General features: G+C 41.3%; 1 protein-coding gene across 2 annotated transcripts in view; it reads left to right on the top strand.

Annotated features, from left to right (window-relative positions):
* Nucleotides 1-12164, top strand: part of LOC128324589 (cadherin-7) — a 190005-nt gene that overhangs the window by 162273 nt on the left and 15568 nt on the right. For both annotated transcript variants that reach the window (XM_053249330.1, XM_053249331.1), the window contains exons 10-11: nt 2062-2179; nt 9173-9424. In XM_053249330.1, the coding sequence (XP_053105305.1) occupies nt 2062-2179; nt 9173-9424 (370 nt within the window). The remainder of the gene's footprint in view (nt 1-2061; nt 2180-9172; nt 9425-12164) is intronic.

Genomic DNA, 12164 nt, shown 5'->3' with positions numbered 1-12164 from the left:
AAGTTGTATGAACCAGTACCTTTATAAGGAGGATGCACATATGGTTGCTATGGATTGCATAGGAATCCATTAAAACAATTAAAGTAGCCATTTATGAAGGTTTGTAAACCTACACTATGAAGGTGCCGGTTCATGGGCCATTTGTGATGAAGAGAAGCATAAAATGGGAATGCCTGAAGTACTGTTTATAATTATAATTGAGACATTGTTCAGATAGGCCACCGCTGCTATTTTCCTCCATCAGATGGTATAGGTCTGTTGTGCACTAGTTTTCAGGCCCTCATGTGATTACAATTAGATGACTGAAGTATTGTGTCAGTGCTTATGGTACACTTGGTTGCAACACTTCCTATGAGCTCAGTAGCATGTTTTGGAGCTGTCACAATCATGAGAATTCGCAATTTTATTTCTTTATTTGTTTGTTTGTTAGATTTTTATGCTAATTTTCATTAAAACAATCTCAAGGCGGTTCACACAAAACTTAAAAACATGACTATAAAAGTGACACAATTAAAATATTAAGCTAAAATATAAAACAAATCTGACTAAGAAGATTTAAAATACAAGCATAAGAACTGTACAAAATACAAAGAAATAGCAGTAGAGACAATCATATAAAAGCCTAGGTTAAAAGCCAAGATTTAACATGCTTTCTAAAAACTGTGATGGAAACTGAGGAGTGAATAGCAATAGCAATAGCAATAGCACTTACATTTATATACCGCTCTATAGCCGAAGCTCTCTAAGCGGTTTACAATGATTTAGCATTTTGCCCCCAAAATTCTGGGTACTCATTTTACCGACCTCGGAAGGATGAGTCAACCTTGAGCCCCTGGTCAGGATCGAACTTGTAACCTTCTGGTTACAGGGCGGCAGTTTTACCACTGCGCCACCAGGGGCTCATAGCCACTGGGATATAATAGCCACCAGGAGAGCATTCCAGAGTCTGGGGGCAGCAACAGAGAAGGCCCTGTCCCACGTGCGCGACAGCTGAGCCTCCCTCATTGTCAGCACCTGGAGCAGAGCCCCCTCAGATGACCTCGTCAAGCAGGCAGCAACCCTTGGGAGCAGGCGGTCCTGTTCCCAAACCGTTTTGGTAGCCAATTGTGTTTACAAGCATATGCAAGTATTTTAACTTTTTAAAATCAAATTTGTATACCGCTCCAAACTTTCGTCTCTGGGTGGTTTACAATAACATAAAACCAGTTAAAACCACTGTGTGCCCATATAATCTGCGCTGCTCCATGCAGCGTGGACCTCTAGAGGCTGGAACTCATCATAGCCTCCAGGAATTTCACAATGCACTGTGTGATGGGCATGGTGCATTGGAGGATTCCTCTGGGAGTCGGGTACACTAAGCATCTGACTTTGTGCATCCTCTGGCTGCATGCAATCTGAGCATGCAGCCAACCCTGTACCTGCGGTAAAGGGCACACTTGTGCCCTTTAACCCAGGTAAACGACCAGTTAAAAAACCCTGACTTGCAAGGGAGGCAGTGCCGGGATTAGCCTCAATCCCAACATTGCATACGAGCAGCCCTACCCAAGTAGGGCTTCCCTAATCTGGGTAGAGCTGCTTGTGTGCACAGCCTCAGTGTCTCCTCTGATGTGAAAGCTGTCCATATGCAGTGTAAATTTGATGCAGAAGCATTTTCCAGAAAAAGAATTGTTCCCCCACAACCAGTTAAAATATGAGATGGTGCAGTACAAGGAAATGTCCGTCACTGACTAAACATTTGAATTGCCCCACAGTTCTGTACAATTTCATCTTGAATATATAAAGTCTGAACAGGTGTTTATTCCCCTTATCTGCTGTTTGGCACAAGCAGTATTTAAATGGAAATATTTGTGCCTCTGTCTGCATACAATGCACAGATATGACTCTGGGTAATGGCAACTGAATGTGAAATTTTTCCTCCCTTATTATAGTTGCCTGCACTTGCTTGGTATGTAATTTTAAAAGTCCATCTTGTATTGAATGCACACTAAAAAAATTGTATTGAATTTCAAATGTTAAAATGTATCACATTTCAAATGTTAAAATGTATTATCTTTTTTCTAGGTGATTCAGAGAATTAGTGCTGTTGACAAAGATGACCCGCCTAGTGGTCATCAGTTTTCCTTCAGTTTAGCAGGAGAGGCAGCAAATAACCACAACTTCACATTGCAAGACAATAAAGGTAAGATACCAACTGCAGTTGGCAACCCAAGGGCATACAATCATTGACACACCAACAATCCTATTTCTTCAGACAAGCAATACTGATTGTCATCTGGAGTAACTTCCTTGTCAGAGAGAACATTAATTAAGAGCAATCAGGCCCCAAAGTAATTTTTATCTATAGATTATCTGTCACAAGGAAGAAGCTGCTGTTTAAATCATTTTCAGCCATGAGCCAAACATATGGGCTTCAGATCTTTCTTAAACTGATTCTTTTAACTTTTTGTTTTCATGGGTCTTTATCTAAATTAGATTATACCTCAGGGCAGCAACTGAAAAATTTCCTGGGTCTCATGTTTGATTAATATAACTCAGGAAAAACAGAAATGAGCCCTTAAACACATGGCAAAGTGGTTGCTGTTTGAGAAAGCAACTTTTTTGATGGCATCATCTGCTGCTAAAATGCTTTGGAGGAAAACAAATCTGAGGATTCCACATTTCTAGGCTATTAGTCCTATTTCACTCTCCTGGACAGAACCCACATTTTTCCAGTCGGTAAAGTTACATGCTCTATTGTAGTGGTATTCTTCTTTTATTTCTGCTTTAAGATAAATTTTATTTCTGTGTATTATATATTTTATTTAACCTTAAGGGTGGATGATGACTAAAATACTGGAGGGAACCTTTTCACCTGTCTTAAGTGTAATAAAGCAATCTTGTAAATTTCACAAATCAAAAACCATTATCCTGTTTTCAACAAATGTGTACTTCTAAGCTCCTAACTGGTGAATGGCCTGATTATGGGCATATCTGAAGGGGAGGAGTTTTATAGAGTGTACTGGAATGCTTCCTCTCCATGGTTCAATGTTGAAAAGGGTAATGTGATGCACATTGGGATGAAAACCTCAAACTTCATGTATACACTGATGGGAACTGAGCTGTCGGTGACTCACCAGGAGAGGGATCTTGGGGTCTTGGTGGAAAGCTCGTTGAAAGTGTCGACTCCTAGAGCACATTTCTTATGATACAAGGCTACAACACCTGAGGCTATTTAGTTTAGAAAAAAGATGACTGTGGGGAGACATGCTAGAGGTCTATAAAATTATGCATGGTGTGGAGAAAGTGGATAGAGAGAAATTCTTCTCCTTCTCACATAACACTAGAACCAGGGGTCATCCCATGCAATTGATTGCCAGGAAATTTAGGACCTACTAACAGAAGTACTTTTTCACACAACACACAATCAACGTGGAATTCTCTGCCACAAGATGTGGTGACAGCCCACAACCTGGATGGCTTTAAGAGGGGTTTGGATAACTTCATGTAGAGGTATATCAATGGCTACTAGTCGGAACGCTATAAGCCACCTCCAGCCTCAAAGGCAGGATGCCTCTGAGTACCAGTTGCAGGGGAGGAACAGTAGGAGAGAGGGCATGCCCTCAACTCCTGCCTGTAAGCTTCCAGTAGTATCTGGTGGGCCACTGTGTGAATCAGGATGCTGGACTAAATGGGCCTTGGGTCTGATCTTGCAGGGCTGTTCTTATGTTATGCAGAGATAAGCTTTCATTATTAACTCTACCTATGTAAAATGAATGGCTTATATACTGTGCAGGGAATGAAGGACCAGAGCGGACCCCACTTGCACTGATGTGAGGATGTAAAAAAAAAGGGGGGGGGATAATGGAAGTATCTGCACAGCATGCAATTGCACAGGAGTTCATGGGAGCAGAACAGGCCTGCTTACTCAGCAGTCCAGGTCTGCTTTCTACATCCTCATGACCACACAGGAACAGTCTGTAGACCACTGTTTATTTTATGCTTTTTGCAACTGTATGTTCCTATGCTCTCTCAATATTGAGCTTGACCAAGTGTTTCCTATGGCCTGTGTTTTCCCCACTGACCTTCAGTGAGTGTTTTCTCTCACTGAATACCTGAGATGCTTGTGCTTCCAATGGGGACATCTCCCAGCTAGAAAGATGGATGAAATTCGTTCTGCATATCTGTCATGAACCACAAAAAGATTCAACTTCCTCCAATCAGAACTAGTCATTATAAGGTTCTAAGTAATTGTCCCTATCCAACCACAGGACAGCCTTCCTCCAGCAGCTGGTTGCTGGTGTCTACCTTGAGTTTCTTTTTAGACTGTGAGTCCTTTGGGGACTGGGAGTCAGACACACACACATACATATTTATTTATGTATTTATTTATTGTGTGTGTGTATTCTGCTTTGAGAACTTTGGTTGAAAAACGGTATATAAATATTCATCTTTGTGGTGGTAGAAGTAGTAGTAGATGGTAGTCAGGGAGGCGGTTCCCACAATCAGTGGGAGCCGCCTGGAGAGGGTTAGCGGGGAGAGCGGGCTTAGCCCCCAGAAGCTTCAGCATGCCCTGAGCCGAGAGGCTGCTTTTAAGCCTCCCGGTCAGGGGTCTACTCATGAGTTGCCACACCGCAGAGAAACACCACAGCAACTCATGATCATAGAGCCTGGGTTAGCAGAGTGCTCGCTCTGCTAACCTGGGCTTAGGGGAGGGTTCTTTAAGCAGGTTAACCACTTGGAGGCCACCAGGCTCACCTGCAAACCTGGTGGTTCTCACGGTCAGGCGAAATCAGGCTCCCTTAGCCCGATTTCACCTAATCGTGAGAACAGCTTCAGGATGTATTTAAAACCTCCCTCCAAGGGATGTTTAGCTAATTGTTTCTTCAGCCAGGCTCCAAACCCAGCTGAGGGGAAAGCAGCTGGAAATGGGGGTTGTAGACCCATCAGTTCTATCCTCCCATCTTCCAAGTCTGCATTCCTGTTAACTCAAATAATGTGAAAAAAAATTTAAGACCTATTTAATGCATTGGTAAAACAAATAAAAACAAAGATCTTAACAACTTGAGCAAATGTGTTTCAGTGTTAAAAAACAACATCATTGTCAATGCTCTATCTTAAACTATCTCTATCTGAAAACTCTTGAGATTAAATACAGCAACTGAATCTAAATAACCAATCCAAGAACAGGGGAGAGGAAGGAGGAGGAGATGACTCTACAGAACAGGTTTTTTGTTTTAACACTACAGAACAACAACAAAAATTATTCTGTAGAGTTATCTCCTCCTCCCTCCTCTCCCCTCTTCTCGGATTGGTTATTTACTTTCATTTCCTCTATATAATCTCAAGAGTTAACAGCTGTTTGAGATAGAGCATTGACAATTATGTTTTAACACTGAAACACGTTTGCTCAAATTTGTAAGATCTTTGTTTTTGTTAGTGTTACCTATGCATTAAACAGGTCTTAAAATCTTGTCTGGAATAATGTAAAATGTGTATATCATCATCGCCACTACAGTATATGATATACACTATGTGAGTTTAGGAACATGCATGGACTAAGGTAATGTCTTGCTTATGCTTCATTTTTCAACTCTTTCTCATAATAGGCAAAATTACCTTCCCCTCCCCCCTCTCACAGGTTCCTAAATCTTCTATATTCTCAAGTGAGAAAGGAAAAGCCAGGAGGTTTCTCAAAATAATGGCAGGTGATGTTTAAACTCACACTTCCCCCAGAGGCTAAAACATACTAACAAATGTAAGCTAGCAGAGGAATTTTGTTTGTTTTTCAATCCACTTTTCATTCACTACTTTACACATGTAGTTCTATATCTTAGCTGAAACCTCTGTTAATGATCTGTTAAAAATATTGATAGTTTTTAATTTTAAATTGTGGTTTTAACCATTTTATTTTGTGGTAATTTGTATTTTATTGTGTACCATCCAGAGATGTACGTTTTGGTTGGGATATAAATATATCATGTAAATAAATAAAATCAATAAATGCAGGTTTTCAAGAGCTTAGATGTGATTCATCACAAAACAGTATCTATTTAGCTAAACACTGGAAATCAATGTGACAGCTATATTTGTTCAGTTCGTACTACTCATGAAATCAATTTCTGTTTGCTTACCAGCTACTAATGAAATCTCTTTTGAAATTTTATTATTACATTCCAGTAATACTCCACTTCTTTTAAAAAATATGTATAGCGATTCAGTTTTAGTGAAAGGCAAATAAATCAACATTCGTTTTCAGAACTTGTATCATAATGCAATTTCACTCACTTTACTCCTTGAAAGGTAGCATAAAGAGAACTTCACTTCAGTTATGGTGGATCTCCTCCCATCATACAGGTCTCCTCCCTAGCTATAAATATACTGGCTGGCGTCCTGAGTAACCGTAACGCTGCATGCATACCTATAACAGAACTCATCAAGCACTGGCCCATTCTTGTTCCTGTGCTCCTGAAGTATGGATGTTCTTAATGAAGGATGCATCTGTTTTCCATGCTCTCTTGGCACTCTGTTACTGTGGAAATGTGTCCCTGATGGCCAGGGACATATTTCTGCCATGACAGACCACTTCCAGAACAACGGGAGAATGCTGAAAATTGTTGTGCTCTTATGCAGGAGTGCCATAAGAAGCATGGGGACGAGCATGGGGACTAGGCCACATGCTTATCAAACAGGGGGCTAGCAGTTCATTGGCTACTGTTAGAAGCATGCACACAGCATTAGTCAGGATGTCAGCCACTGTCTTAGTGACAATGTTATCTTTCTGGATGTGAACATTTACTGAACTATTCCGAACAATTACTAAATACTTATACTGAGCAATAACAGTACACAGGTATATGTTTTATTTATTTAATAATTTATGGCATTTTATGGTTTTAGTTACAGTTCAAGGCATTTAAATTTAATATTTAGAATTTTATATAAAATTGTGTTTAATATTTAGAATTTTATGTAAGACAAATAATGTCTTAAGCTCTAACCTATAAAGACAAGTTCAATTTCTGCCTCCCCCTGTGATGGTGCACACCTACTTTTGGCAAATGTCTAGAGGTATAAACCTTCTGATAGAACTACAGAGACTAGAAAGAAGTCAAATAGAAAAACACTTCTGCTTTCCAAACTGGTTACGGAAAGTAGGAAGGAGTTATGTGTTTGGAGAAATATTTATTGTCACTGCTTTATGCTAGCAGAAAATAGATTCAGGATCAAAACTGAAATCATTTGTGTCCTGTAGTATCAAATCATCCAATTTTTGGGATCCATTGAGCAAAGCTGCATCCTTTGTGCAGAACCCTTAAGCATGTGCATACATTTCTTTTGTGGTGGCATCTAAACAGTTGTGTACATATTCAGGTATAATGAGCTATATTCCATTCATATGCTTTATATTTCTGCACCATTTGCATCATTAACTGATACACTTCAAGATTTTTATTTTTATTTTTGTCAAGGGCTAAATATTCCCATTTAGTCCTTGACAAGATAATCTTCTGAACTAAGGGCAGTTCGGTCCACGATTGAACTGAAACAAGCCCAGTTCAGCACCGGACAGGTGGCCAGGGTAGGGGGAGGTAGTAAAAAGATCTTCTTACCTGCCCAGCATGGCTGCCACTGCTTGCCCCCACTGGCGTAGCCCATAGCCCAAACATGTGGCAATTATGCTTCTTAGTGAGCTGCTTATGTGGCAGCCCAGTTCCAGCTTCTGTGCATGCATTGAGGCCATTTGCATGGCCATGCTAAGAGGCAGGATCACGTGTGTTTTGGCTGGGGGGTGGGGGGCAAGCAGTGGCGCCAGCAGCCACACTGGGTAAGAAGACCCTTTTACTGCTTCTCTTTCCACAAACCCTCACCCCCACACCAGCCCTTATTTCTTCCCAGGAGCCAGGAGCCTCACCCCTTTACTTGTAAAGGAGAATCCTCACTGGATTCCAATTTGCAGTATTAGCCGCCCGAACCACTGAACGAGTTTAGTCAAATGGACCATCCGGTCAGTTTGACCAAACCAGTTTGGTACCATGTGGTTGGGCTTGAATTCAATTCGAATTAGAGCCGAACCCCAATTTTTGGTTCATGCACAGCCCTAGTCCTGGCCTCCAGGAATCCCACAACTCACCAAGCACAGTGCATTAGGGGGTTCCCCCCACCCAAGAGGCGGGCACTTTAGGCACCCGTCTCTGTATGCGGCAAGGATGGAAGCAGCCCAAGCTCACATACAAGCAGGAAGCCCAGGTTAAGAGAGTACTCACGCCCTTAAGCTCAGCTGAAAGCCGAGCTAAAATCCCTGGCTAGGCGGTGCTGACCCACCAGGATTGGGCCTGATTCTGGCAGTTCTCATATGCATCCTAACCGAGGCTGGGCTTCATCCCTAGCTTGGGTTCGGCTTCATGTGTGACCAGCCTCAATATGTATGATGCAAGCATTCCACATAGGCCAAATAGTGTGCTTTTGAGAAGGGGGCAGGAGTTTCATCATTCTACTTTATAAAGCATGCTACACAACTATGTGAACAAGACCTGGGATCAGTACAGGTTTCAGGGGCCCTGAGGCAAACCCCTGTGTTGGGATCCCCATTCAGCAGTGGGCCTTGCCCCTGTGTGAGCAGGTGCACACCAACTGCTCCCAATGATACCCAGACAACCAAGTAGCAGACAGTTGCTCCCCCAGCATAAGAGTGGTGCTTGGAGTCGTGCTTCTTTCCTCTCCTCAGTTAGCTTTCCCAGGTGACAGGACATAATCGGCGGAGGATGGATGCTAACAGATGCACATTCACTTGGCCCCCACTCCCCACTCTAATGGTGCCCACTTTCCTGAAAAAGCAAAGACAGACACGGCTTCAGCACTGCTAGCTCTGGAAGGCAATACTGAGGAGTGTCTGTTCTCTGCTGCTGCCCAGTATGATCCATTAAGCTTCTCCATTGGGCCCTGGCTTACCAGGTGGTGGTGGCCAATAGCGGACTCTCCTCTCAGCAGCAGCACCATTTAAATGGTCCACCTAGATCCTTCCAATCCCTGTCATAAGGAAATGGGAGAGGGGTTGTTCTTCCTAGTTTTAAGTTCCGAAGACCACCAGACTTTTTCTTTTAGCCATATTGCCATGGCTAAAACCAAGATGTGAACTTTAAAATGACCTTTAAGAAATCCTGTTTGTCTCATTATTGTCTTTTTCTTGGTCTAGACAACACAGCATCCATACTAACCAGAAGGAATGGATTTCGGAGGCAGGAGCAGTCAGTTTACTATTTGCCAGTGTTCATTGTCGATAGTGGCTCTCCTTCGCTAAGCAGCACCAACACCCTCACTATCCGAGTGTGTGACTGTGATGTAGATGGCATCGCCCAGACATGTAATGCAGAGGCCTACATCTTGCCAGCAGGACTTAGCACTGGAGCATTGATAGCGATACTGGCTTGCGTCCTGACACTGCTAGGTATGTCTTTTGTTGTTCACTTGTGAGAACAATTCTCCTTCAGATACAAATATTGATGTTTTTACTTATGTATTGTATTGGTCACCTTTACTCCAAGGAGTCGGAGAAGTTTATGGAGTCTTCCTTCTAGCCCTACTTAGTTTCAGTAGATGAAACTGCATCAGGCATCTAAAAATGGTTGTGTGTAAGAATTGATTTCTGTTATTTATTTATCATATTGATATACTGCCTGTTTCCCTGCTGGTATGTTTCCTAGACTATGGGAGACACCTATATCAGGCAGCAGCGATATAGGAAAGGCATCATCTCATACTGCTTGCAAGATGGCAATGGTAAACCCCTTCTGTATTCTACCAAAGACAACCACGGGGCTCTGTGGTTGTCAGGAATCGACACCGACTTGACAGCACACTTTACCTTTATGTGTTTCCCTAGGCGGTTATATCAGACATGTTGATGTATATTAAATTGGTGCAGTACAAGAGATAAGGGATACAAGCATCAGCCTTGCAGTCTAATCTACAACCTTCAACTGCACTGAAACTCAGATTTTGTTAACACTGGCATTTACACCACAGCCATTAGCCCTATTCATGTTATGTTTAACACATGTACTGTTGTTGTACAGTGTATGCATATACAGGCCAGTACACACACACAACTGTTCACATGTTGCATTCAGTGCATGTACAGTGGTACATTTTTAATCTGAACCATGCATTTGAGGAGGTCTGTATCAAGGGTTCACTTTTAAAATGAATGCATTTTAAACAAAAGTACACTTGTACACACATACAATGTAATGTCTGAATAGGATAATTGTGACAACAGGTTTGGAGATCAGCACAACAGTTATTCATTCACTCTTTGCAACACATTGAGGCGATTCTCATGACTGCAGGAAAGCAGGCTAAGGGAACCTAGCCCTCTTCCCTGCCGTCGTGTGCTGCAACGGGAGCCATGTGGCTCCTGGCAGCAAACCACAGTAGGTACCTCTCCCCTTAAACGAGGTTAGCTAGTGGAGCAGTTTAAACATACCCATCTGTATTCTGAATCTGCTGTGATTGCAACAAAATCACACCCTTTTATTCCAAAGCAGTTAATCTGAAATCAGCATGATGCACGGGTATTATGCACACAAATCTGTTTTTCATCCTCACAATTCCCTGCTCATGGTAGATGATCAACTGACATATAAAAATGCATTCCAAGTGTGGAAAGAAAAGATAATGAAAGTGTGTTAAGAAACACCTAATCTGTATTATGTGTGCTTTAATGCATGTAAAGAGCTCTGAACTATGGTAGCAATTCTCAGCTTTATTTTTCACCTTTTTCCCCCTCTCCCTTTACTTGAATATAAAAGTAGTTAGGACTTGGCACAGAACTAGAACATTCTGGGCAACCAATACCGATGCAATAGTTGCCAGAACTTCAGATTTCTGTGAACTAAGTTTTTTAATCACTTGTGTATATACGGGAAATGAAGGCTACATGTGTAAACAATTGCCTGCAGTAATCGCACACAGTGTGTATGTGTTGTATTCACCTGCAAGGGGAATTGTTACATTCTTGTAGGAAAAATGTTCTATATTCTAAGTCACTCAAGAACATTTCCTTTATATTTTAAAGCTCAAATACGTAATGCCAAAGTTGTTTCTAAGGAATATGAGAAACCGTGGGAACAATGAGAGGTCCCTAATGAGGTACAAGTGAAAATAATACGGTGATTATAAGAGTTATAAGATACTATAATAATGTTATAACATTTTGTTTTTATAAGTGCAAGTGCAAGTAGAAAACTAGTTTGTAGAAGATAATAGCCACAATCTAAAATAAAGTTCCAGTCATGCTTCAGTCAATTGAAACCTATAGGCTTTAGCATACTTATTTGTACCTTATATTATGATCCAAACATTTGTTAACTGATTATGGTTGTCAGTTGTAGGGTTATTTAGTATATAAGTAAATTATGGTAGATTAGAAAGATCTATCTTTATATCTTTCTGCTGATAAGAAATTTTTTTAAAATGACTATTAATCTACATATAGTTGCCTAGATTTCTCTCTGGTGGTTAAAAATTGACCTGGCTCATGTAGTAAAATATATCAGTAGTGATCCAAATACATTAATTGTTACCTCTATGCAAAATTTAGATCTAGTTAGAAGCCTTGCATTAAGTTGGGCTTGTCAGCATTGAGTCATTCTTCGTCTAGGAGTTCATATCCCTCTAGTTCAGGCCTCCTGTGGTTCAGGTATCTTAGGAACAGACAGGTAATGGGCTCTAGAAAAAGTACAAGACACAAAGATGCCAGTGTTTTCTTCAGAGTGACATTCTTATTGAGAGGGATGGTAGGCATATAGCCTGAAATCTTCATATAACAGTTACATCTGCAACTGACAACCAATTGATGATGATGATGATGATGATGATAGCCTCCATTGTTAACATATTACATTCATATCTTAGACATTCAAGGCTCCCTTAGCCCAGTTCCTCCTGGTCATGAGAATAGCCTTAGAATGAGCTGGGAATTCCTAATTAATTCAGAACACAATATGTAACAAGACGTAGAAGATACTGAGGTTGTTCTCACGACCAGCCATACCTGGGTAGGAGAGCTGTAGCCCAGCTAGGTCTGCTCATGAGAACCGCTAGGATCGCTCCTGAAGCCAGTGCTCCTTCCTCAGGTAGCCCGAGTTTCAAACACAGGCTAAAAGTGAGGTAAGAGAGTACGCATG

This window comes from Hemicordylus capensis, chromosome 4 (assembly GCF_027244095.1).
Source record: "Hemicordylus capensis ecotype Gifberg chromosome 4, rHemCap1.1.pri, whole genome shotgun sequence".
Lineage (NCBI taxonomy): Eukaryota > Metazoa > Chordata > Lepidosauria > Squamata > Cordylidae > Hemicordylus > Hemicordylus capensis.
Note: the sequence above shows the minus strand (reverse complement) of the source record. Positions and strands in the feature narration are given on the sequence as shown.